General features: G+C 42.7%; 1 protein-coding gene and 1 long non-coding RNA gene across 7 annotated transcripts in view; one reads left to right on the top strand and one right to left on the bottom strand.

The window, feature by feature from the left end:
* Window positions 1-22486, bottom strand: part of PGM2L1 (phosphoglucomutase 2 like 1) — a 57727-nt gene extending 35241 nt beyond the window's left edge. The window contains exons 1-2 of one of the 4 annotated variants that reach the window (XM_089330808.1): window positions 22424-22486; window positions 21533-21668 (exon numbers count right to left, since the gene is read on the bottom strand). In XM_089330808.1, the coding sequence (XP_089186934.1) occupies window positions 21533-21643 (111 nt within the window). In that variant the 5' untranslated portion in view covers window positions 21644-21668; window positions 22424-22486. Of the gene's footprint in view, window positions 1-21532; window positions 21669-21868; window positions 21971-22135; window positions 22248-22423 lie in introns of those variants that run through there. The other 3 variants (XM_089330810.1, XM_089330803.1, XM_089330811.1) reach the window with 3 other exon arrangements.
* The window catches only part of LOC103350015 (uncharacterized), a 32635-nt gene continuing 26686 nt past the window's right edge, over window positions 20792-26740 (top strand). The window contains exon 1 of one of the 3 annotated variants that reach the window (XR_016232444.1): window positions 20792-20988. This is a non-coding gene — a long non-coding RNA (uncharacterized LOC103350015). Of the gene's footprint in view, window positions 20989-21150; window positions 21525-26740 lie in introns of those variants that run through there. The other 2 variants (XR_016232449.1, XR_016232452.1) reach the window with 2 other exon arrangements.

The following is a 26740-nucleotide window of genomic DNA, read 5'->3' on the forward strand; positions in this document are numbered from 1 at the left end:
TGGAAATTTTGATTCTTTGAAATTTCAACCTGCTTAAAATTGATGGATGCTAACATATACATAACTTATACTGAAGGAGTTTATGTTTTATAAGTGGCACACACTAATAGATACACGGCCTACGTAAAAATACAAATAGCTACCAAGAAAAAAGTCTTAAAAACAACCATCTGGCTGCTGTATTATTCCAATGTCCAAGAAACAACCAGATTAGAGAAAGTAGAGACCAGGAAAGGATTAACATTTAAAAACAGGCATAAAAATGACAGAATTGAATATATTTTTCTTCCATATGTGAAAGATACATGGTACTGTCATATGCTGTTAGCAAGATTCTAAATTAGGATGGTTTTTTAAAGAGTGATTTTGCAGCAAGTATCAAATTTTAAATTGGACATGTCTTTTGGCCCATAGGCTTGCTGTCCACAGCAATACCTTCACATGAACAGAAAGGTTTATTCATACCAGAATGTTCACTGCAATATCCTTACTGAGAGTTTTATTATTACTACTGCACAGGCAAAGAAGCTAAGATTTACAAAGGGAGCCCAGCATCACTGAGCTAGTATGGCAGATTTAGACAGGATTTGAACACAGGTTGGTCTGACTATACCTGCACCATTTCACTACAAATAAGAGAAATTGTGTCAGTGGGCTAAAATGCTTCTAATAATAATCTAACTCTAGCTACAAAGCAAAACAATTTTCCTTTTTATTAGTTATATAAATAAATGAGTCAAATATATGCCATGCAGATACCGAGTATACTACTTAATGTTCAACTACACAGCTGCTAGAGTAGGACCTATAAATTCCCTAATACAAACACCACAACCAGAATTGGCTGAATTCCAGGCTCATTAAAAGCTTGTAAGGTAGAAAAAATGAGGAGAGAGACTCACAATGTGTTAGACAGATCAAGTAAATGTGTATGGGAAAAAGAGCTGAATGATTATAAGCCTGTGAAATTTACCTTCAACTCAGACTTTTCCACTAGTTAATACTGAGACATTTAATCAGATGTTAATGTTAAAAACTTTTAAAAGTATATCTTAATAACTCTTCTATGGAGCCATGATTATTGCATATTTTCAGATGATAAAATTACATTTGTATTTTGTTGCTAAAATCTTTAAATCATTATGATTTTTGGGGGCTGGCGCTGTGGCATGGTAGGTTAAGCCTCTGCCTGCGGCACTGGCATCTCATAAGCACGCCGAAGCCAGGAGCTAGGAACTCCATCCTGGACTCCAACGTGTGTGGCAGGGGCCCAAGAACTTGGGCCATCTTCTGTTGCCTTCCCAGACCCATTGGCAGGAAACTAGATCAGAAGCAAAGTAGCTGGAACTTGAATAGGCACTCCAATACAAGATTCTGGCATTGCAAACAGTGGCCCATTCTGCTACGCCAGAATACCAGCCCCTATCTTAGAATCCTAATAATTATGTAAAATTTTGGAGATACTAAAAAGTCCAAAGATATTTTAATGACTACTTCATTTTCTATTCTTTATCAGGAATAAAACTAATTGTTTAGTTTGAAATCAGTATGCTAAATAAAAGAATTAAAGCCATGAATTATTTTCAAATTTTACCTGCATACCAAAAATTTTTCTTTAGGTTCTAATCCTATGGATTCCTGTAACTTTACATGCCAAAATGAAGAAAACAAAGTGTCTTCTTACATGATACTCCTGGAATTTTATTTTTCCCATATTGGAGAACCATAAGGCACAAATCAAAGAATACATTAAGAAATTGATTCAAAAAGCATTTTATAGAAGTGCTTCTTTTAACAAACAACTTTTAAAATGTTCATAGCAAGAAAACTGCACATTAGACCAAAATCTGCCTGCCATCAAGTGAAAATATTAGCATTCACTTATTAAGGATCAGTTTAGATTGACCCAAGCTCTTCTGAACCTATTCTGTTCATAATCAGTAAATACATCATTTATGTATATAGGGGTTTATGAAAATATGTAAAATTTGTAACCAGGTTTCCCAATGAGGAAACCTGTAAATGATTTACTTGTAAATCTTTTCTACTTGTTTTTTAAACCTTATATTTTTATAAGTCTTATACAATTTGTATCTATTCCATTATTTTAGTATTAAACCAAATAGCTTAAAAACAATCTAAAACATGCATTTTATTGCTCAGAATATTAGAACAGATCTAAAAGAACATAATATATGAGTACATTAACAATTCCCAATCCAAATCCTGTTATACATCTAAAGGAAAACAATATTCAAAATTGACTTTAGTAACTAAGATATATCTAAAATTGCAAAACTATGAATGACATTTTTAAATGTTACTGATAGAGACTTGAGTCAAACGATAAACACCAGTTTTATGTAGCTACAGAGAACAAAATTCTCAAGTTTATTTCTAAACAGAAGTTAAAATAGGAAACTGCAATCTGAAAACCTAAGGGAGAACACAGATGGCATTTACCTCTGGGGGTCAGCCAGCTTCAAGATGCAAGGCCAGCGGCTAGAGCAGGACAGTGTTTCCAAAGCAGAAACTTCCTTATTAAGTACAAATTAAATTTGTGCTAAAACAGTAATTTTTTCTTTACTTAAAGGATATTTATGTAATTTTAAATGTAGAAATTGGCATAAAGTTGGGCAGATTAAAAAAAAGTCTATACTTAGCATATAAAGGAAGATTTTCTTGAATTGCTTAATGAATCAAAAGTCATATCCAAAAATGAAGATGCTAACTATGCCAAAAATAGAAAATAAGCTTTGATATATCACATATTGTTATTATTTAAGTACAATACTAGATATGCCAAGACTAGTACAAAAGATAAAGCTAAAAACATTATTTTATCTCAAAACTTAAGCCTAGTATTTTAAAAATATATTTTTTTTAAGATTTTATTTATTTATTTATTTGAGAGGTGGAGTTACAGACAGTGAGAGGAAGAGACAGAGAGAAAGGTCCTTCCTCTGCTGGTTCACTCCCCAAATGGCCACAATGGCCGGAGCTGCGCTGATCCAAAGCCAGGCTCTCCCGGGTCTCCCACATAGGTGCAAGGGCCCAAGGATCTGGGCTATCCTCCACTGCTACCCCAGGCCATAGCAGAGCTGGATTGGAAGAGGAGCAGCTAGGACTCAAACCAGCGCCCACATGGGATGTCGGCAGCACAGGCAGAGTATTAACCTATTGCTCCATGGCACCAGCCCCCAAAAAACCTTTTTCTAACAACAATACACTAAGTTGAACTTAACTGTTCAACATACTTTGACAAATCAATCATTTATCCAATAAAATCTATTTGTTTTCAAAAATTTTTAATAATCAAAAGCAATTGTCAAAATAGCTTCTATAAATATAGACCAAATCCAATCAACAGCAACATGAAAAGCAATATGAAAGCTGGTGCATTGGATCAAAAGTGGAAGTCACATATTGAGAACGGCACAACCACTCCACCAGCCCTGGATTGCCACTGTCCTTTAAATGTTATGAGAGAAATTATCTTTCCTCCGCTGTAAGTCATTTCATAGCACGCTCTTTTCTTTAGGACTTTAGATTGTTCCCTAATATGTGTGCCTCATGTGAAATAAGACCAAATCTGACAACCCTAATGTTTTTACTATACACTGGATTCTATCATCTATCAGTCTCTCCTGCCTGTCTCAAGCATTATTTTTTTTAAAGATCTATTTATTTGAAAGGCAGAGTTACAGAGAGGCAGAGGCAGAGAGAGAGAGAGGTCTTCCATCTGCTGGTTCACTCCCTAAATGGCTACAATAGCCACAGATGCGCCTATCTGAAGCCAGGAGCTTCCTCCAGATCTCCCACACGGGTGCAGGGGCCCAAGGACTTGGGCCATCTTCTACTGCTTTCCCAGGCCACAGCAGAGAGCTGGATTAGAAGTGGAGCAGCCGGGACTTGAACCGGTGCCCATATGGGATGCAGACACTGCAGGAAGCAGATTTACCCTCTATGCCACAGCATCGCCCCCCTGCCAAGCATTATTCTTGCCATTCATACACTTAAAAAAAATTCACCAAAGCCCTTATTTTGCAAATGTTTTGAGGGAGACCACTATATATTCTTAGTATGCTATATTATTCTTAAGTGTCACTCAAAAATAAGCATTAGAAATATAATATTCATTTTCCATGAACATTTATTTATTATTTATTTTTGACAGGCAGAGTGGACAGTGAGAGAGAGAGACAGAGAGAGAGGTCTTCCATCCGATGGTTCACTCCCCAGATGGCTGCAACGGCCGGACTGCGCCGATCTGAAGCCAGGAGCCAGGAGCCTCTTCCCGGTCTCCCACTTGGGTGCAGGGGCCCAAGGACTCGGGCCATCCTCTACTGCTATCCCGGGCCATAGCAGAGAACTGGACAGGAAGTGGAGCAGCCAAGTCTTGAACTGGCGCCCATATGGTGCTTCAGGCCAGGGCATTAACCCACTGTGCCACAGCGCCGTCCCCAGCACTGAAATAATTTTAAGAGATTTTTTTTAAAAAGATTTATTTATTTATTTATTTGAAAGGCAGAGTTACGCAGAGGCAGAGAGAGAGAGAGAGAGAGAGAGAGAGAGAGAGGGAGGGAGGGAGGTAGAGGTAGATCTTCCATCCGCTGGTTCACTCCGTAGATGGTTGCAATGGTGGGAGCTATGCCAATCTGAAGCCAGGAGCCAAGAGTTTCTCCCAGGTCTCCCACGAGGGTGCGGGGGCCCAAGGACTTGGGCCATCTTGTACTGCTTTCCCAGGGCATTGCAGAAAGCTGGATCAGAAGTAGAGCAGCCAGGACCTGAACCGGCGCCCACTTGGGATGCTTGCACTGCAGGTGGAGGCTTTACCTGCTATGCCACAGCACCAGCCCTGATATTTTTTTTTTCCATAGGAATTGTTTAGAAGAGGATCCAAGATGGCTGAACAGAGAGGCCCCCATACTTAAGCTCTACATTGAGAAGAACCGTAACAAAGGAGGGACCATGTTTCCTGGAGACTGAGGGAAACTTCAGCAAAGTGAGGAGAACTCTAAATAAGAGAGGCTCCGAAAGCTGACAGAAAGGACCAAAGCACACAGCAACTCCTACACAGGCTCTCCAGTGAAGGACACCATCTTGCCAGGAAGAGGTAAGCAGACCCCCCCCAACCCGCCCAAACATACCTCCCATCACAGACCAGCAGCCCTAACTAGAGGAGACTCCCACGGTTCTCACTGGCTTTAAATTCAGTATAGGAAGCCAACTGGGGTTTGAGCAACTACTTTGTTCCAAAAAAAAAAAAAAACAAAACAAAAAAAAAAAAAACAAACCAACAACAACAACTCACATTCCTCCCCTCTGCCCCCAAAATCCTGGACCTGAGCTGCTGTGGTCTTGGGAGACAGCAAGCAGCCCTGTTGTTTCCAGAAGCCCCCAGAGCCACAGCCAGGGTACTTCACAGGATAGACAGCAGGCCCCTCCACATCCCACAATTGTGGGACTGCTGGGCTTAAGCCGTGGAGCCATGCTCACTCTGCCTGATACAGGGAAACTCTCCTCTGCTTTTTTGGGGCTCAGCAAAAGCTGCAGCCAATACACAAGCCTGGAGGACCAGAGCTGAGATAGGCCTCTTCTGCATCTCTTTGCATAGGGTGCTTGGTGGCCAAGGCAGAAGCCCCAAGGTCATCCTTACATGCCCCATGGTAACTGTAGGCAGTTCCTTCTGTGTCCTGTAGCTCTGGGACCGTAAATCATACCACCAGCGGGACCTAGAGGACTCTATTCCTCTGCTTTAGGCTGGTGGCTGCCAGTCCACAAGCCCCAGCATAACTGGCACTTGACCTATGAGATCTAGGTAAGGATCGTGGCATCCTGTAGTTCTGGGATCATGACTGTTCAGTAAGTCCTAGGGACACCTGTGCTCCCGCTGTGGGTATAAGGAGTGCCTTATCTGCCTTCGTCTGCTCCAAGGCTGTCCCTGCTAGTGCACAATTCCCTGCATAACCTGTGAATAACCTGTGAGATGTAAGGTGGCCTTTGAGTCGTGCAGCTCTGAGTCTGGGATTGTTGGAGCTGCGTTCCAGAGTCACCTGAGTTCTTCCCATGGAAGCTGAGGAGGACTTTGTCTGCATTCCACTACCTCAGACTCATGTCTGCCAGGGCACAATCCCAAGCATAACCTATGCATGAAACGCGAGACCTGAGAAGTTTCCACTGCGCCCTGCAGCTCTGGGACTGTAAATACTGACTCCCAGGAACGCTTGTATTGTCCTGTGAGGCGTGGGGAAGGCTCCATCTCCATTCCATTGCTGCAGGACCACAGTTGCTAGTGCACAATCAGCATAACCCATGTTTCTCTTATGGGGCCAAGAGAAGGTTCCCTTCCTGCCCTGCATCTCTGGGACTGATTATCAGTCCTGCATTCCTCAGAGACACTGGAACTACCTTGCAGCACCTAGGGAAGACTACCTGCATTCCGTGCACCTTCTCCAGCACAGCATGGATTTGCTCCACGGTACCAGGGCAAGGTCCCCCTCAAATCCCTCCATGCTAGGACAAAAGCTTTTGGTGTTAAAAGCCCAAGCATCACCCACACCCACCCAGGACGACCCAGGAAGATCCCATCCACATCACATAGTTCCAGGGTCAGAACTATTGGTGCCACAAACCCCAGCATCTCTCAGGCTTGCCTGGTGGGACAAGGGGCAGCCCTCCTCTGCATCCCACAGAACTGAAAATGTGGCTAGAGTCACCTAGAGTCATCACAAACTCCACTGTGATTTACACCCAACTCTCTGGGGCCTGAAGAAACCCCTTTGGAATCTCACATCCACTTCAAAATCTCATTACTGCCTCCAAAAACTGCGGCAGACTAGACGATTGTGGCGTAGACACTGCTAACACTGAAGACAGCTCAAGAAATCACTCAGGGGTTCTACTTCCGGGCTCACCTAGAACCAAAGCCAAAGCAACTACTCATCTGACAGCCCACATTCAACCTAAAACAAAAAGAAGGCTTCCAATGAAAGCCACTCCATAAAGAAGAAGGAACTGCTACAAATACAGACGTCAGCACAGGGACACAGGAAACATGAAGAAGCAAGGAACCATGACATCTTCAAAAGAATACAACAGTTCTCCAGAAATAGATCATGATTTTCAGGAATACATTAAAGGTCTGAGAAAGAATTCAAAATAATGATCCTAAGGAAATTCAATGAGATGTAAGGGAATACGGAGAGACAATCAAAGAAATGAGAAAAACAATGCATGATATGAATGAGAAATTCAAGATATAAAAATCATTAAATCACTAAAAACAATTAGAAATTTTGGAACTGAAAACTTCAGTGAAATAAAAAAATATAACTGAGAGCTGCAATAATAGACTAGATCAAGAAGAAAGGATTTCTGATCTTGAGGACAGACTTTGAAATAACTCAGACAAAAACAGAGAAATGTAGCACTATGGGTAATGCCACTGCCTATGATACAGGTATATCATATGGGTGCCAGTTCATGTCCCAACTGCTCCACTTTCAATCCAGCCACCTGCTGACCACCTGGGAAAAGTAGGAAGATGGTCCAAATACTTGGGCCCCTGCCACCCATGTGGGAGACCCAAATGGAGCTCCTGATTTTGGCCTGGCCCAGTCCCAGCTGTTGTGGCCACTTGGAGGGTGAAGCAGTGAACGGGAGATTTCTTGCTCTCTCTGACTCTCTCCCTCTGTCACTCTGCTTTTCAAATAAGTAAATTTTTATGTACTCTTCTCTGAAGGGAGGAGAGAACTTCCACTTCGCTTACGGCCCTGTCTAAATACTGACAGTTTGTGGACTCAAAAGGCTTCCATATGCTCGGCAGCTCAGTCAAGAGCCTCAGTGATCACTGACGTCATAAATAAGAGTGTCAATTATTAAATCAACAGCAGGAGTCACTGTGCACTTAGTCCCCATGTAGGCTCTCTGTCCTTAATGAGTTGTACTATGAGAAGTAACTATAAAACTTGCTTTCAAACAGTACTTTATACTTTGTGTGTCTGTGTGGGTTCAAACTGTTGAAATCTTTACTTAGTATAGAGTTGGTCTTCTGTCTATAAAGTTAATTAAAAACGAATCTTAATGACAAATGGGATGAGAGAGGGAGTAGGAGGTAGGACGGGAGTTGGGGTGGGAGGGTGGTATGGTGAGAAGAACCACTATATTCTTTTTTCTTTTTTCTTTTTCTTTTTCTTTTTGACAGGCAGAGTGGACAGTGAGAGAGAGAGATAGAGAGAAAGGTCCTCCTTTGCCGTTGGTTCACCCTCCAATGGCCGCCGCGGCCGGCGCGCTGCAGCCGGCGCACCGCGCTGATCCAATGGCAGGAGCCAGGTACTTATCCTGGTCTCCCATGGGGTGCAGGGCCCAAGCACTTGGGCCATCCTTAAAGCTGTACCTATGAAATCTGTATCATTTGTGTCACAGCTGTTCCACTACTGATCCAGCTCCCTGCTATGGCCTGGGAAAAGCAGTAGAAGATGACCCAAGTGTTAGGGCCCCTGCCACCCACATAGGAGACCTAGATGAAGCTCCTGGCCTTGGCCTGGCCCAGCCCTGGATGTTGTGGCCATCTGGGGAGTGAACCACTGGATGGAAGACCTTTCTCCCTCTGTTTCTCTCTTTCTCTGTAATTCTGCCTTTCAAATACATATGTAAGTCTTTTTTTTTTTTTTAAATATATACATAAATATACATAGACTGAAAATAAAGGGTTAGAAAAAGATAAACCATACAAATGGAAACCAAAGATGAGCTGGAATAGCTAATTCATATCTGATAAAACATACTTTTAAATTTAAAAAATGTAAAAAGAGGCAAAGAAGGACATTATATATTGATAAAAGGATTGATTCAGAAATAAGATACACAAATCATAAATATTTCTGCACCCAAAACAAGAATACCCAAATATATAAAGCAAATACTAGCAAGGGACTCCAATACAATAATAGTGGGGGACTTTAACACCCCACTGTCCTCAGTGGAAAGATTGTCCAGACAGAAAAAGCAACACAGATTGGTTAGCCTTGAACCATACCACAGAGCAAATGAACTTAATAGACATTTATAGAACATTTCATCCAAAAGATATAATTACAAATTCTTCATTAGCACATGGAATATTTTCTAGCATAGACCACATATTAGGGCACAGATCAAGTCTCAGTAAATTTTTAAAAATTAAAATCATAACATGCATCTTCTCAGACCATAAAGAATAAAGCTAGAAATCAACAAGAATTACAGAAAACTTACAAATACATGGAAATTGAATAACATGCTCCTGAATGATCAATAGATAAAAAGAAATACAAAACATCTCTTGAAACAAATGAAAACACAACATATTAAAATCTGTGGGATACAGCACATGTGGAATTAAGAGGGAAGTTTATGATAATAGGGGCATACATTTAAAAATAAATTTCAAATAAATAGCCTAATGATGCATATGAAGGATGTAGAATGGCAAGAACAAACCACACCCAACATTAACAGGAGGCAAGAAATGAGGCTCAGAGAAAAATCTAAAAATAAATAAACCAAAAATCCCACAAAAAATTCACAAAATGAAAAAAGGTTTTTTTTTTAAAGATAAGCAAGCTAGAACCTCAGCAAAACTAACATAGGTAAAGAGAAAAAAATTGAAATAAATAAAATTAGAGACGAAAAAGCAGACATTTCAACTGATACCACAGAAATACAAAGGATGATAAGAAACTACCATGAACAACTACATGTAAACAAACTGGAAAACCTCAGAGATGGGTAAATTCCTGGACACATATAACCTACCATCATTAAATCAAGAAGAAATAGGAAACCTAAACAGACCAATACCAAGTAGTGCTATTGAAGCATAATTAAGATCTCCCATCAAAGAAGTCCAGTACCAGATGGCTTTACAAACGAATTCTACAAAACATCTAAAGAGGAACCAACTCTAAAACTTATCAAACTATTCCAAAATATTGGAAAGGATACAAATCTGCAAAACTCTTTATGAGGCCAGCAATGCTGATACCTAAACCAAACAAAAACACCAAAAGAAAACTACAGACCAGTATCCTTGATGAACATAGATTCAAACACTCTCAACAAAATATGAAAGCATCTGGTACCATGTCTGGCACACGATGACTCAACAAACTCTAGTATTCCTTCCCTTATTCTTACCTACCGCAGTACTACAGCACACACGAAATATACTTAAGTTAAAAAAGCAATCACCCACACGGGAGACCAGGAGAAGCACCTGGCTCCTGGCTTCGGATCAGCGCGGTGCACCGGCCCCAGCGGCCACTGCGGGGTAAATCAACGGAGAAGGAAGACCTTTCTCTCTCTCACTGTCCACTCTGCCTATCCCCAAAAATAAAAAATAAAAATAAAAAAGCAATCTCTTTAAGCTTCCTGCATATCTCCTGCTCTGTTTAATTTTGTACTCTATTTCCCTTTAAATTTCCTGCCTCCCTATCTGTTATCTATTCTTATCCTACATTAACCACCAGCTCAAAATCTGTAAGAACTGGGGCCAGTGTTCTGGCAGAGTAAAGCCACAGCCTTCAATGCCAGCATCCCATATGGGCTCTAGTTCAAGTCTCACCTGCTCCACTTCTGATCCAGCTCCCTGCTAATGGCCTGGGAAAAGCAGTGGAAGATGGTCCAAGTGTATGGGCCCCTGCCACTCATGTGGGAGACCTGAATGAAGCTCCTGGCTCCTGGCTTTGGTCTGGCCATTGTAGCCACCTGGGGAGTTAACCAGAGGATAGAAGATCCCTCCCCCTCTCTCCCTCCCTCCCCCCTTCCTCCCTCCCTCCTCCCCTCACTCCCTTTAACTTTCAAAATAAATAAGTTTAAAAAAAAAATTCTACAAGAACCTCTGACATAAAGTCTTCCTGAGTTTGAACTCCAAACATACTTAACAGCCTGTGTCACGGGTATGGTTGGAGTAATGGTTAAGATCTGCTTAGGTGGGCACCATTGTGCCACAGTGGGTTAAATCATCACTTCAGACACTGTCATCTCATATCAGGGCGCCAGTTGGAATCCCAGCTGCTCTGTTTCCAACCCGGCTTCCTGCTAATGCACCTGGGGAAGCAGCAATGATGCCTCAAGTGTTTGTGTAGCTGTCACCCACCTGGGAGACACAGATGGACTTCCTGGCTCCTGGCTTCAGCCTGGCCCAGCCTTGGTAGTACAAATTTGGACCATAGACCAGTGGATGGAAGATCTCTCTCTCTCTCTCTCACTCTAACATTCTTTCAAATAAATAAGAAAAAAAAAAAAAAGATGCTGCTTGGGGCACCTGCATCCCATCGGAGAGCATGGGTTTCAGTTCAGGCTCTACTTTTGATTCTAGCTTTCTGCTAATGTGCGCTGTGGGATACAACAAGTGATGGCACAAGTACTTGAGTTCCTGCCACTTACATGGAAGACCCAGACTGTGTTTCCAGTTCCTAGTTTTGGCCTAGCCAAAGGTATTTGGAGAAGAGAGCCAGTGGGTAGAAATTCTCTTTCTCTCTTTGCCTTTCAAGTAAATAAAACATATTTTTAACAGAGGGTAGGCATTTGGTACAGTCGTTAAGACACCACTTGAAACATCCTCATCCCATATTGAAGTGTCTGAGCTTGAGCCCAGACTCTGCCTCTAATTATAGCTTCCTGCTTCCACACTGTGAAGCGCAATAAACGGCTCAAATACTTGGGTTCCTGCCACCCACGTGAGAGAGACCCAGATTTTGTGTTCTGGACTCCTGGCTTTAGTCTGACTCACCCCTAGCTGTTGAGGGCATTTGGAAATGAATCAGTGGATGGAATATCTCTTTGTTGTTGTCTCTCTCTCTCTCAAATAAAATGAATAAAATCAAAAGTTAGTGTGAATCATTCAAATGTCTTTGTATTTAAATTTTTATTTTAGTTATGAATTACAAATTATATTAATATATTTTCCTTGTTTAAAAGTATAAAGCCGGGACCAGTGCTGTGGTGCAGCGGGTTAACTCCCTGGCCTGAGGTGCCAGCATCCCATGTGGGTGCTGGTTCGAGACCCGGCTGCTCCACTTCCAATCCGGCTCTCTGCTGTGGCCTGGGAGGGCAGTGGAAGGTGGCCCCAGTTCCTTGGGCCCCTGCACCCACGTGGGAGAAGAAGCTCCTAGCTTCCAATCGGCATGGCTCTGGCAGTTGCGGCCACTTGGAGAGTAAACCAACAGATGGAAGATTTTCTTTCTCTCTCTCTCTCTCTCTCTCTCTCTCTCTCTCTCTGCCTCTCCTCTGTGTAACTCTTTCAAATAAATACATCTTTTTAAAAAAATAAATAAAAGTATAAAGCCACAGACATCTGACTATTAGCCTCATTCCCAGGCCCCTCCCTTAGGTGAACCACTTACCGTTTGTAATACATCCTTCCAGACCTTCACCTACACATCTATATACTTTTTAAGTGCAGTTTTTCTTCATTTATCTTTTTTTTTATATACAGCATCAATTTACACGTGATGTTCTATAACTTGCTTATTTCACTTAGTATATCTGATACAGAGAGACAGATTCACATAATTCTGCTTACAAGAGATATTTAGTCAAACTGACAGAATCAAAGAACAGAGTGGTAGCTGCTGGAGCTATCAGGCACGACATTTCAGTTACACAGACAAGTAAGTTCTAGAGATCTGTTGTACAACCATGTACCGACAGCTAGCGACAGTGCACTGTGCACTTAAACATTTAAGGCTAAGTCTCATGGTAAATGTTCTTACTATAATAAAATAAAAATTTTACAGTCCACGTATAGACTTACATATGTGTGTATCTGTCCGTACCTTTAGGAGTCAGACTTGTGCTATTCTTTTCACTGCAGTGCACCATTTAATCATTTAATTTACCTACTCCCCTATTGCTGGGCACTTAGGGTTTTCTTTTTTCCTATTTTTTACTTATATAAGTAACAAAATATTTCAGAGAGAAAATGACATGAGAAAATTCCGAATCAGAACACTTAGTTACATTAAAGAGGTTTTTTCTTTAAAAAAAAAAAAAAAAAGGTAGTTTCTGATTAGCTGAAAGCTAAAATGCCTTTGTACAGGACACAGTATTTCTCATTTACAATGCTACAGTCTGGTCACTCTTTCTGGCATTACACATGGCCATGTCCATATTTGTCTGGCAGGACACAGAGCTCGTTCCATCACTTGGTGTAGAAGATCCCAGGCAGGACTAGCAATGCTATGCTGCTCATTGTTTCCCTGTCTATTCTTCACCAGCACAGTTCATTTTCTCCATTAACTCCCAACACCAGAGGGCAGCAGCCTCGGCACTAATTAGCAGTAAGGCGGACAGCAATTCATTAGTGAAAAATACTCCTTTAGTAATAACTGCACTAATTTACTAATCAATCTTTTGGGGGGCGGAGGATATTTTTAAAAACCAGGGTAGACTGTAAATAAGGTGAAAATAAAGAAGTCATCCATGCTGTCTCTCCAAAAGCACAGATAAAAGAAATCTGATTTATATTATCTACAGAGAGACGATGAAAATGTGAGCTAATGGAATAAAACATTTACATTCTTTTGTTAGCTCACAGGTAAAATCTGGAAGAATCAGATGATGGCAAATTCCTGTTAGAGTCTCCACTTTCAGATTTTTAAAATTAAGATCAAAAGAAAAAATAATTTTAGGACGAAGATGTATGCAAATAGGATTTTTAATGGCCTTGGAACAAACTTATAGAAACTAAATCAAAATATTTTATGAAAGAAAAAAATAGGGCCAAGAAGGCCCCAAATCACAAGCAGAAGTAGCCAGTCAACCTATTTTGAAAACTGTAAGGCAGGCCGGCGCCGCGGCTCACTAGGCTAATCCTCCGCCTTGCGGCGCCGGCACACCAGGTTCTAGTCCTGGTCGGGGCGCCGGATTCTGTCCCGGTTGCCCCTCTTCCAGGCCAGCTCTCTGCTGTGGCCCGGGAAGGCAGTGGAGGATGGCCCAAGTGCTTGGGCCCTGCACCCCATGGGAGACCAGGAGAAGCACCTGGCTCCTGGCTTCGATCAGCACAGTGCACCGGCTGCAGCGCGCCAGCCGTGGCGGCCATTGGAGGGTGACCAACGGCAAAGGAAGACCTTTCTCTCTTCCTCTCTCACTGTCCACTCTGCCTGTCAAAAAAAAAAAAAAAAAAAAAAACAAAAACAAACAAACAAAAAAAAACCTGCAAGGTAGGAAAGGAAGCTCAGACATGGCTTAAGACACTCACATCTGTACCACGATGCCTAGCTCCAAGTGCCAGCTCTGTCCCCAGCCCTAGCCTCCTGCTAATGTGCATCCTGGGAGGCAGCAGGTGACAGCACAAATAGTTGGGTCTTTGTCACCCACATGAAAGGCCTGGATTGAGTTTCAGGTCCCTGGCTTTAGCCTGGCTCAGCCTTGGCCATTGTGGACATCTAGGGAGTAAACCAGTAGATAGGAGTGAGTTCTGTCAGTCTGTCTCCTTCTCTCCCCATTTGCCTCTCAAAAAAAAATTTTTTTTTCAAAATGGTAAATTTTGGGGGAAAAAGGCACAACAAGCCAGAACTTTAAATATGTTGATAACATCTACATTTTGTCCTACAATCAAAATTAAATCTTGTCTACAACATGGATGAACCAGGAGGACATTTTGCTGAGAGAAATAAGTCACAAAAAGACAAATATTGTATCATTCTACTGACATGAAGTGGTCAAATTCATAGAGACAGAAAGTAGGATGATGCCAGAGACTGGCAGAGGAAGAAATCCAGAGATGTTTAATGGACATAGAACTTCAGCTTAGCAAGATGGAAAAGTTCTGGAGATTCATGGCACAACGAGAATGCACTTAAAAACACCCATGATCCCCACATTTAAAAATGGGCAAAATGCTAACTTTTATATTAGGTGCTTTTTACTACAATTAAAAAAAAATTCTACCTTGTGTTTTAGTTTTTGGTTAATCCTCAAAGTAAAAAATAAAGTAAGTACTAGGTTAAGCTCATCTAAATATTGTTCACTGTAGACCCCAGTAGTGGGAAAATAAAATTTCCTTCTCTTTAGGCCTCCTTTGTTTCACCTGGGGGTGTTGAAATCAAATGGATTTTTTTCCTTAAGCTCCATCAACTAATTGTTCAAAATCATGCACATTTCCGTTTGCTTCATTTTTGGACTCACTCAGTTCCCTCCCTCTCTCGCTCCCTTGTTTATTCAGCTCTCTTACTTCTTTATTTCCCTTTCCCCTTCTGTCCATGGGTATATGCTTTTTTTTTAATGCTGTTACCAGAAATAACATACCATCATCACTAACAACTTCTAGCTTTTTATTATTAGTAACAAAGATCTTGAATTCTATTTCAAGATTTTCTAAGATTTATTTATTTAAAAAGTGACAGAAAGAGATCGACTATCTGCTGGTTCATGCCCCAAATTGATGCAATAGCAAAGCATGGGCCATGCTAAGGTTACCTTCCACTGTTTTCCCAGGCACATTAGCTAGAAGCTGGATCAGAAGCAGAGCAGTCCAGACTCAAACTGGACTGTAATGTGGGATGTCAGTGTAGCAAGTGGTGGCTTAAACAGCTATGCCACAGCACTGGCCCTTCAAGACATACTTCTTAAAGCCCAACTTGGACCTACTATATTGTTGTTACCAAGGATTTTTTTTTTAAAGATTTATTTTATTTATTTGAAAGGCAGCATTACAGAGGCAGATAGACACAGAGAGTGGTCTTCCATCTGCTGGCTCACTCCCTCATCAGCCAGAGCTAGGCCGATCTGAAGCCAGGAGCCAGGAGCTTCCTCTGGGTCTGCCACGCTGATGCAGGGGCCCAAGAACCTGGGCCATCCTCTACTGCTTTCCCAGTGCACTAGCAGAGAGCTGGATGGGAAGTGCAGCACCCTGGACTCAAACTGGCACCCATATGGGATGTTGGCACTGCAGACTGGGGCCTTAACCCACTAAGCCACAGCAGCGGCCTCACCAAGGAACTTTTTATATTGAATTCTTGGTATAGTTATGACCTGTCAACTTCCCTCATATTTCCCATTTCCTTGTGCTATTTCTCAACTTTTTTATATTTTCAATTGCATTTGGCAGAGGCAAGATACACTTTTTTGATATCCCAGAGCTCATTCTTGTTTTCTGTTCATAACATCTTTTTTCTTTAGGCATCTTTATTTGATGGAATAACTGCCTTTCTAAATTTAGTCTGAAATTAAATTTTTTTGTTCCAAATTTCTTTTTTTTTCTAAATATTTATTTATTTGAAAGGCAGAGTTACAGAGAGGCAGAGGCAGAGAGAGGGAGAGAGAGAGATCTTCCATCTGCTGGTTCACTCCCCAAATGGCTGCAACGGCTGGAGCTGGGCCGATCCGAAACCAGGAGCCAGGAGCTTCCTCCAGGTCTTCCACAAGGTGGGCCATCTTCTACAGATTTTCCAGGCCATAGCAGAGAGCTGGATTGGAAGTGGAGCAGCCGGGTCTCAAACCAGCGCCCATATGAGATGCCAGCACTACAGGTGGCGGCTTTACCCACTACGCCACAGCACCAGCCCCAAAATTGATCTTTTTCTGACTCCACTGCTTTATCTTATTCTTCATGTTGCCTATGTTCTTCATATAGCCTGATTCTTAATTATTGCTATCCATACATTTTTCTGGGAAGCTAGTATGGATTTTCTCTGGTTTTGTGTATATAGAAAAAAAATCCAAACAGTAAATTTTTTGGACACAGGAAGAATATTGTTGCCAAGGAAACCAAAGCAACTGTTGAGCAGCAAATCCACCTCTTTAAAAAAAAAAATCCATGGCAATTTATTCTGCAGAATAATATAACCTATTCCAGCTTTTCAAAAGCCAATAAAATGGCTTTAATGAGTTCTGGGAAACTTGGTTTATAGTGTCACTAATATTTATTAAAAGCTTGGTTTATAGGTCTTTTACAGCGTTGAGATGAGACGGAAAGTCAGACAAGCTAAGGTCTAGTCCCAGTTCACCATTTGAAAGCTGAACATCACCGAGCGAGTCATTTCCTTTTCTGAGCCTAAGTTTCTTTATTCACAGAATTGCTAGAAATGTAAAATAAAACTGAAAACACCTCACAAAGGCTGAAACACCACACAAATAAATTCAAGTAATAAGTGTTAACATGCTGCAAAATTAGTAAAATCATATGTACTCTGTATTCTTCATTGCCTAAGTATGAAATTAAGTGAAGTATTAGAAAAATGTGAACAAAATATTACAGAGACTAGTATAAAATTGGGTTAAAAGGTGGAGATCCAAGCTCTGGTTCAGGCTATTCAAGCAGATAATTTCTACAAAGTGAAATTGGACTAGACTATCTTTATCCAGGTGCTTCATGCCGCTTACGAAGCCAGCATTGCATATTGGAGAGCCAGTTCAAGTTCTGGCTGCTCCACTTCTGATCCAGCTCGTTGGCAATGCCTCTGGGAAAGCAGTGGAAGACGGCTCAGGTACCTGGGCTCCTGCTACCCACCTTGGAGACCTGGATAGATTTTCTGGCTCCTGGCTGTTGTGGTCATTTAGGACATGAACCAGTGGGTGGAAGATCTCTGTCTTTTAACTATACAGATGTTTGAAAATCTTTGGCTTAAACTGAAGTCTTTTATTCCCACTATCAGCTTTTCACTTTGCATTCCACTTTCTCAACTCAGACCTACATTCTGAGACCAAAGTACTCTACATGCTATTTCTTAACATGCAGTGGCCAATACTTGCCTCTACATTGTTGTCAAAACATAGGAAGTTCAACACTGTTGCTGCTTCAGCTGGCTCAGCGGCTAGGCCCTTTGTTCCAGCCCCACTCTTCATTTACCCACCCAAACTTTGTCAGTGTTTAATATCCTGGGTATAATGTTTTGTTTCAAACAGTTAAAATTGAGTGGCTCAGAAATACAGCATAGTTGTCATGTTAACTTTGACATAACACATGAATGCACTGAAAGAAGAACTAGGAAGGAAGTGAGAGCCTTAGCCCTAGAGCACAAAAGGCGGGGCACTGCCGTCTGTACAGTGCCCGGAGCAGGGACTCCCTGATCCATGGACTTGCTGGGTCCCAGCGAAGGACTGCTACCTCTTCCACAGAAAGCCACCCATGGGAACTACGTGGGGTACCCCAGGCTGCCCCGATACGTCAGTCCTCTGTCCTGTTGCCTTCTTTTCAACATTTAGAAACGTCCCTATTTATTCAAGGTTACTAGAGACAGACGAAAGCCTCTCTGTGACCTGGTCATCCCGTATCTTTCCCCAAATTTCTCTGTCAGTACCCTAAGCTATATCAGAATCAAATGTTCTCTAAAGTTTTTATCTCTCTGCCTGTCACAGTGCTCCTCTCCTCCTTACCAGGCCTAAATTTGACGAATTCTAGAAGATCAGAACAAATAACACTTTTTATGAAGAATTCTCAAAGTTTTCCAACCCATCAAAGCTAAAGTAATTTTGGTAATGACAGCGTCTAGTAAACTGTTCTAAGATCAACTTATAACTCATTACATGCATCCATCAGAGTAGGAAATGGCAGTTGTTCGGTGGGTTCCTTTTTTAACTAATACCTATTAACTGATTAATAGGTATTAATCAGTTGGTAAACTCAGTTTCTCTGTTTTAAGGCTACATGGCCTCTCAACAGGATTTCTGCACTCTAAATTTTAGTATCCATTTGTAAAAGGAGACACACCTTTGTTTCCCAATTAAAAGTATTTTCTCCCATTAAGAAAAGAATCAAGATAATAGTATTATTTTATTAATAAAATGTTTAAAAATTATTTTATTAATAAAATTTTCTTTTTCTAAATGCACACATAATTTGCTTCCTGCATTATATTTGAGTTTTTAACTTCTCTTCTATGTTCCATATCTATTTCCTCTTTCTTTCTCCCACAGGTTTTCAGCCAGTCTCTTGTACATAGAGAGCACTTTAAACATAAATCAAGAATTCAAGAATTTCTCTTGGGGTCAGCGCTGTAGCATAGTGGGTAAAGCCACTGCCTGTGGCACTGGCATCCCATGTGGGCACCAGTTTGATTCCAGGCTGCTCCACTTCTGATCCAGCTGTCTGCTAATCTGCCTGGGAAATCAGCAGATGATAGCCCAGGTCTTTGGGCCTCTGCACCCACACAGGAGACTCAGGTGAAGCTCCTGGCTTCAGTTTGACCCAGCCCTGGCCATTGCGGCCACCTGGGGACTGGGCCAGCGGATGGAGGATCTCTGTCTCTCCCTCTTTCTGTAATTCTGCCTTTCAAATAAAAAAAAAAGAATTTCTCTTCCACTTTCAATGACAGCTCTCATTCTTTTTATTTGTATCCTATCTTCTCATAAAGTCTTCCGTGACCATCCCCACCCACAGGTCACTCTTGAGCTCCTATAAGAACTGACTTCCTAAAAACCGTTTAACTGCCATGAAAACAATTCTATTGCTATCTTTGTATGAGGTGCATTTTATAGTTTAAAAAATAGATTATCCCAACCTCAGCATAGCACAATTAATAAATATTAACTCAAGGGTGGGCATTTAATGTTGTGGTTGAGACATAGCTTGGGACACCCTCATCCCATTACTGGAGTGCTTGGGTTCAAGTCACTGCTCTGCTTCTAATTCCAGCTTCCTGCTAATGTGCACCCTGGGAGGCAGCAGGTGCTGGCTCAAGTTCTTGGGTCCCTGGACCCACATCGAAGAGCCAGATTGAGTTCTAGGCACCTGGCTTTGGCCTGAACCAGCCTCGGCTGTTGTAGGCATCTGGGTAGTAAACCAGCAGGTGGAAGATCTCTGTCTCTCTGCCTTTCAAATAGAATGAAAATCAATATTAACTCATTCAGCCAGGAGACTCAGTAGGAAAAGCACAGCCCAAACTGAGGCCTAAGAAGAGTCTGGTTACTCCAAGTGTGCGCCATAGACCAGCAGCATTGATATCACCTGGAAGCTCATCCTTAGGTGGAATCTCTGCCCCCCTTAGTCTCCTGAACCAGAATCTCCATTTTAAGATCCCCAGTGATCTGCAAGCGCTTGAAGGTTTAAGCACTGGTTTAGACTCGAGAGAAAGAATTGGAATATCCATGATGCATATGACCAAACAGCACTAAATACCTCGAGGCTTGGGCCAGCGCCGCGGCTCACTAGGCTAATCCTCCGCCTTGCGGCGCCGGCACACCAGGTTCTAGTCCCGGTTGGGGCGCCAGATTCTGTCCCGGTTGCCCCTCTTCCAGGCCAGCTCTCTGCTGTGGCCTGGGAGTGCAGTGGAGGATGGCCCAAGTGCTTGGGCCCTGCACCCCATGGGAGACCAGGAGAAGCACCTGGCTCCTGGCTTCAGATCAGCGCAGCTGCGCCAGCTGCAGTGGCCATTGGAGGGTGAACCAACGGCAAAGGAAGACCTTTCTCTGTCTCTTTCACTGTCCACTCTGCCTGTCAAAAAATATATATATATAAATATACCTCGAGGCTTGTTGAGGGGAGGAACCCTTTCTATCTTCTTCCCAAGCCTAGCAGCGCCTAAAACATTACTCCGGGCTCAGTATTTTTGGCTGAATCAATGAATGAACAAAGTGAAATTAAAACTTTTCCAAAAAGCTAATCCTTAGGGAAATTCTTTTGTATATTTTCATACCATGGCATGAACTCCCTAATTCGGTATTATTAACAATCTCAAAGGTGCCATCTTCTCTATTTTAGCAAATATATTTTATGTACTTGACAAAAGAAAAGCTTGGATTATCTTCCTCTGTTGGAGCCACCAGGGGCCTACCTCACAAGTGAGACTGCTGTTATTTTAATTCTGGCTTTCATAAATCCATCCCATATGCTTGGACAAGGCTTAATCACCACAACTTGAGGAGGTGGGAGAGCAGAGGAGGAATGGGCAAGGCAGAAACAATTCTGGATCAGGAGTCTCATGGCAAACGAGGAAAACACGATTCTGTGTTTTTGAACGGGATGCTTCCAGAAAAAAAACTGCGAGGATGGAGAAAGCAGAGGTAAGAGAACCCTGCCTCTCTCAAGAGCAAAAGATGGTATCAGAGAAAACCAGGGAGTGGTACAAGAGACTACCTAGCGACAGAAGGTGGAAACACAGGCGACCCGAGCCACGGTGGATAGCGGTCAGAGGCGCCCAAAGACCGGTGCCAGACACCACTTTCAGGCTTGCAGAGAAGGAAGTCAAGGCAAAAGGGGAAAGGAAACAGCTCCGTGAAGGGTAGAACTTGCAATGGTGAAGATTAATTTTTTTTTTTTTTTTTTTGAGAAAGAGCGATAATGCACTTGGAGAGGGTGACGGGCGAGGGAGGGAGATTGCAACTGAGTGCCCTGCGACCGCAGAGAGGTCCTGCCCAGCCCTGACGACCAGAGGGAGGAGGCCCCCGCATAGGTGGGTGGCAACGCCCGGCTCCGCTGGCCCCAGCCGGGGGCCCGAGCCGTCTGCTCGCGAGCCTGCGGGGCGCTGGGTGGGCAGCGGAAAGCGCGGACTGGGCGCTGGAGGCCACGCGGGAGGAGGGGGCGGATGCCGCGCGGACAGGTACCCACCTTATCCCAACGGAGCCACTGCCCGATGGCCGTGTCTAGCTGAGGGTCCCCGGTGTGGTAGGGGGCGTGGAGCAGGTTGGAGTTCAGGTCCCCCTCGGCGTTTTCAGCCATGGCAACCAGACTGGGGTGCGCGGGCCTGAGGGGTCGGAGAAGCCAGCGAGTTGGGGGGCGCCTGGGTGCTGCTCACCAGGGTCTGGCCGCCCCCTCCTCACTGAAGGGCATCGGAGACCAGCAGCAGGGCGTTGGCGCCGGCTCCTGCCGCAGCTTTCGGGAACTGGGAAGGATACAGCCCCCCGCTCGCCAGGGAACGAGGTCCGGGTCTCCGGGCGAACTGACCGTGGCGGTCGCGCGGCGAGAGAACAACAACCGTCCCAGATGTCTGGGTCCTGGCGGCCGCCGCCGCCCTCGCCGTCCTCGGCCCCGCCCCCCGGGCCCGCCGGCTCCGCCCCTTCCCGCCCCTGCTGATTTAAGTTCTCGAGGGCTGAGGCGCGAGCCCGAGAGCGCGGTCCCGACACGCCCGCCGGGGTAGTGAGGGAAGGGTGCACGGCTCTTTATTTTTCAATTTGTTTTTCGCCAGGTTACTTCTCTTTGTCGCCATCGTACCCACTCCCAGGCGTCTCATTTCCTCAATCTGCCTTCACGGCCACCACCACAACCCGCCTTAGCGCTACCCTCGGCAGGTTCCCTGGGGCGCGCACACGCTCAGGCCCCAGCTTCGCCTCCGGGCACGCGCCAGGCGCGCGGCGGGAGCAGAGGCCCGCGGGCTGCCCGCGCACTGCCCCATGGGAGTTGTAGTTCTTTCCTTTTCCCCAAGTTCTGCGGAGACGGCGGCCAAGACTACGACTCCCAGCAGCCCCACCCAATTCTTTTCCTCAAAGAAAAAAGCGCTACCTCGAGGCTGTTCCCTGCGGACACGCCCTGTTCTGGTTAATTGTGCTGGGCTTTGTGGCCCTGGGATTAAATTAAAGGAATGACGAGAAAGAGTGCAGCTGGCATCCATTTAGTGCTTTATAGCTTCCGAGTCTCATTCTACGACTTCAACCATCCTGTGAGGAAGATGGGAATGAGCCGTTCCCATTTTGCACACATGGAGGGAAATGGACTTGTTTCTGAGAGGCGTGTTCCTGAGTGATGGAATCAGGGTTCCCACCTGGTCAGATCTCTGCTGGTGGTTCTCTTTGCTCTGCTGCTACAGTTGGTTAGGAAGTAGGAAAACAAGATGGCTGTGAGATTGTTTGAAATATGAGGGAAAATGTATAAGCGTTCTTATACAATGGCCGTAAGACTATGGAAGAAGAAATTGGTTCTCCCAAACAGAAATAATCTTCCGTTTCTTAGTCTCTTCTGTCTTACGGTGTGTTTACCGTTCAAGTCCCCAAGGAGGTCTGAAAAGTGCTTACCTGTTAGCTACCCAGCTGTTCCCGAATTTCTTGGTTTGGTCTGGTTTGATGGCTGATTTCGACCAGTTATCTTGTAACTCTTTCTCTAGCCAGAGTTATGTAAAGATTCTTGCAAGGAAGGCATAATAACAATTACAGAAGCTTAATGAATGCCTTTAGGGTGCTTTGAGGTTGATAAAAAACAAATTCAGAGAATTGCCATCTTAAAGTGCCATTTATCATAATGAAATCTAAACTACCAAGGTACAAAAGGACGGTGGTGCCAATACCTGAAAAATAATGGGCCATAGTTGGGAGTTGTGGTTTTCCCTAAGTAATTGTTTTTTATGAAATCAGTAGGTTCTCTAAATCAAAAGCCTGAGGAACAACCATGTGTCCTGGAGAGAAATTCATCTTCCAGTGTCATCACCATTAAGGTCCATAACAAGTGTTAAACATTTACTCCATGCCAGGCATTATTCTGTAGCTGACGTTACAAGACTGTACATAGTTGTTTGTTTCAAGAAATAAAAATCAGTCTGAGGAGAAAGGGTATGTGCAGAAAGAGACAGTCTGTGATAAATATTAAATGCTTGCTTCCAACAACTGTTAATGAATTTAAGTCTGAGATGGTCAATAAAAGCATCAATCAGGAGGAAGCTGCACTAGGCTTTGAGGAAAAACAGTGAAGAAGCTGGAAAAAAGAGGACATTCTAAATGCATGTAGACTGGCATTTCTCAACTATCTTTAGGACTTTGTGAAATGTATAATCCTGGACACGTCTCCCAAGAGATTCTGAGTCGGTACATTGAGAGAGGGTACTTGCACATTTAAAATATCGATTGAGTGAGACATAAATGGCCATAATATTGCAACTCAAAGAGCTATCAGAAGACTGATGTGTTGACATCATCTGGAGGCTTATTAGTTAGTACAAACTACATGTCAGAACCCACCCCACTTCTCCTGGATCAGAATCTACATTTTAATAATATCCAATGACTGATATTAAATTTGATAAGCAGTGGGTTTTATAAGACAATTCCTATTCAGTTCAATCCTGAGAAATACTATCAAATCAATAGACCTTGCAAGAGATAGAATCATATAGGGTAAGTATAGAAGATAGGAGAAACATAAGCATTAGTTCAATGCCAGAGTCACCAGCCCTCACTTTTATCAGCAAGATCATAGCAGACATTTATTGGTTACCAGAAATGTTGCCCAAAAGATAAGACTTATTGCTTTGGCATTGAAGGATACCCAAACAGACGCAGAACTTGTCAAGTACAAGAACAATATCTAAGTACATTCAGAAGAGAGAGGAATTAGTTTCCTTAGGGGAAGCTCAGAAGCTTTCATTTCTGTTGGAATTTGCTCGGGATATCCTGTAATTTTATTGGCTTCATCTAGCAAGTTTAACTGTGGTTATGAAAAAGAATATCATTCTTGATCTGTGTGTTTGGGTGTGTGTACTTCAAAAAGTAAACAGAAAAATGAAATTAAAAGAAATATTTTATTTCTTAACATACACTCTATGCATTTCAAGACACTTTTGTAAGCAAAGATACCAGCATACCAGCCATGTAGTCCATTCCTAAAGGATTGAGAGTCCTAGGAATTTAACTATTTCAGTGCACTCTTTTTTACATTATTAACTGAAGGAAAATATGGAGATCTTTAGAGAGTTTTTTTGTTTGTTTGTTTGTTTGTTTGTTTGTTTTGACAGGCAGAGTGGACAGTGAGAGAGAGAGACAGAGAGAAAGGTCTTCCTTTTGCCTTTGGTTCACCCTCCAATGGCCACCGCGGCCGGCGCGCTGCAGCCAGTGCACTGTGCTGATCCGAAGGCAGGAACCAGGTGCTTCTCGTGGTCTCCCATGAGATGCAGGGCCCAAGCACTTGGGCCATCCTCCACTGCACTCCCTGGCCACAGCAGAGAGCTGGCCTGGAAGAGGGGCAGCCGGGACAGAATCCGGCGCCCCGACCGGGACTAGAACCCGGTGTGCCGGCGCCGCAAGGTGGAGGATTAGCCTAGTGAGCCGCGGTGCCGGCCCTTTAGAGAGTTTTTTTAAGATAAGGAAACAAAAGAATATACAAAGTCAAATCAGGACTATGAGACAGATGCCTAATGATTTCCCATCAAAATTCTTGGAAAATTCTCCTTGTTGGATGAGAGGAATGAGCAGGAGCATTGTTGTGGTGGAGAAGGATTCTTTGGTGAAGTTTCTCTCAGTATTTTTCTGCCAAGCCTTCAGTTAACTTTCTCAGAATACTCTCATTATAAGCAGATTTTTATTGTTCTTTGGTCCTCCAAAAAAATCAACAAAATCATCCCCCTCCAAACAAAGCCAAAAAAATTGAAACAAAAACAAAACCCAACAACCTGTTTCCATGATCTTTGCTCTTGATCTTTGTACTTTTGCTTTGACTGGACCACTTTCTCCTCTTGGTAGCCGTTATTTTGTTTGCGCTTGTCTTCAGTGTTATACTGGTAAAGCTACATTTCATCTTCTGTGACATTTCTTTAAAGGAATGCTTCAGGATCATGGTCCCATTTGTTTGAAATTTCCAGCGAAAGCTCTGCTCTTATCTACTGCTCTGGGCACAACAATTCTGGCACCCATCAAGCAGAAAATTTGTTCCACTTAAATTTTTCACTCAGAATTGTATAAGCTGAACCAATTGGTTTGTCTATGGTGTTTGTTATTCTTTCTACTGGTATTTGTCTTTTCAACTTGGCATGAACAAGATTTAAATTTTTCTTCTCAAATTAATGCGGGTTGTCTGTCATTGCAAACCCCATCTTCAACATTGTCTCACCTCTCTCTCTCTCTCTCTGATTTATTTATTTAGTTAGTTATTTGAAAGTAAGAGTTATAGAGAGGGAGAGGTAGGGGAGAGAGAGAGAGAGAGAGAGCGAGAGAGAGAGCATGCGCACGAGGGGTCTTCCACCCACTGATTCATTCCCCAAATAGCTGCAATGGTTGGGGCTGGGCAGTCCAAAGCCAGGAACCAGGAACTCCAAGAGCCTAAGCACCTGGGCTATCTTCTACTGTTTTTCCATGTGCGTTAGCAGGGAGCTTGATCAGAGTGGAATAGCCAGGACTCAAATCAGCACCCATATGAGATGCCAATGCTGCAGGCAGTGGCTTTACCTGCTATGCCATAGCATCAGCCTCATCTCCTATCTTCTTTAAATTTGTAAAATCCAACTTTTTTGGGACATTGTCCCCATAAACTATTTATAAAGCATCAGTGATTTTACTATTCCTCCAACCATTCTTCACCATAAATTTGATGTTTGCTCTTGCCTCAATCTTAGCAGAATTCATGTTGTTCTAATAGAGCTCTTTTCAAATGACGTCTTCTCCTTCTTAGTGGCTCAAACAAGATCCTGTTTAAACATTTTACAACAAGTTAGTATGAGTTTATTTAGGCAAGAAAATTTAGAAATCCATGCATAGTTTTTTCATAATATGCACTTTCCATGAACTTTTTGAAGACTTCTCATATATGCATGCATGAAATATATTCTATACAATATTGTATCTCATAGAATTATAACATGTGAAATAATAAGAGTATATATTGTTATTAAATATAGTATTTAATAAATATAGTATTTAATATATGTATATAATATAGTAAATATAGTATAGTCATACATGGCCTAAGACAGGATATATTCTGAGAAATGCATTCTGATGTTATGGTTTGGATAAGTTTGGATGTCTGTCCCCGAAACGCCCATTTGTTGAGGGCTTATGTTGATGACTATGGATTAATATTAATGAATTAATGATAGAGGTTTGATCTAATTATTGTATC

The sequence above is a fragment of the Oryctolagus cuniculus genome, chromosome 1 (assembly GCF_051225735.1).
Source record: "Oryctolagus cuniculus isolate XC-2025 breed Fujian yellow rabbit chromosome 1, ASM5122573v1, whole genome shotgun sequence".
In the NCBI taxonomy this organism is placed as follows: Eukaryota; Metazoa; Chordata; class Mammalia; order Lagomorpha; family Leporidae; genus Oryctolagus; species Oryctolagus cuniculus.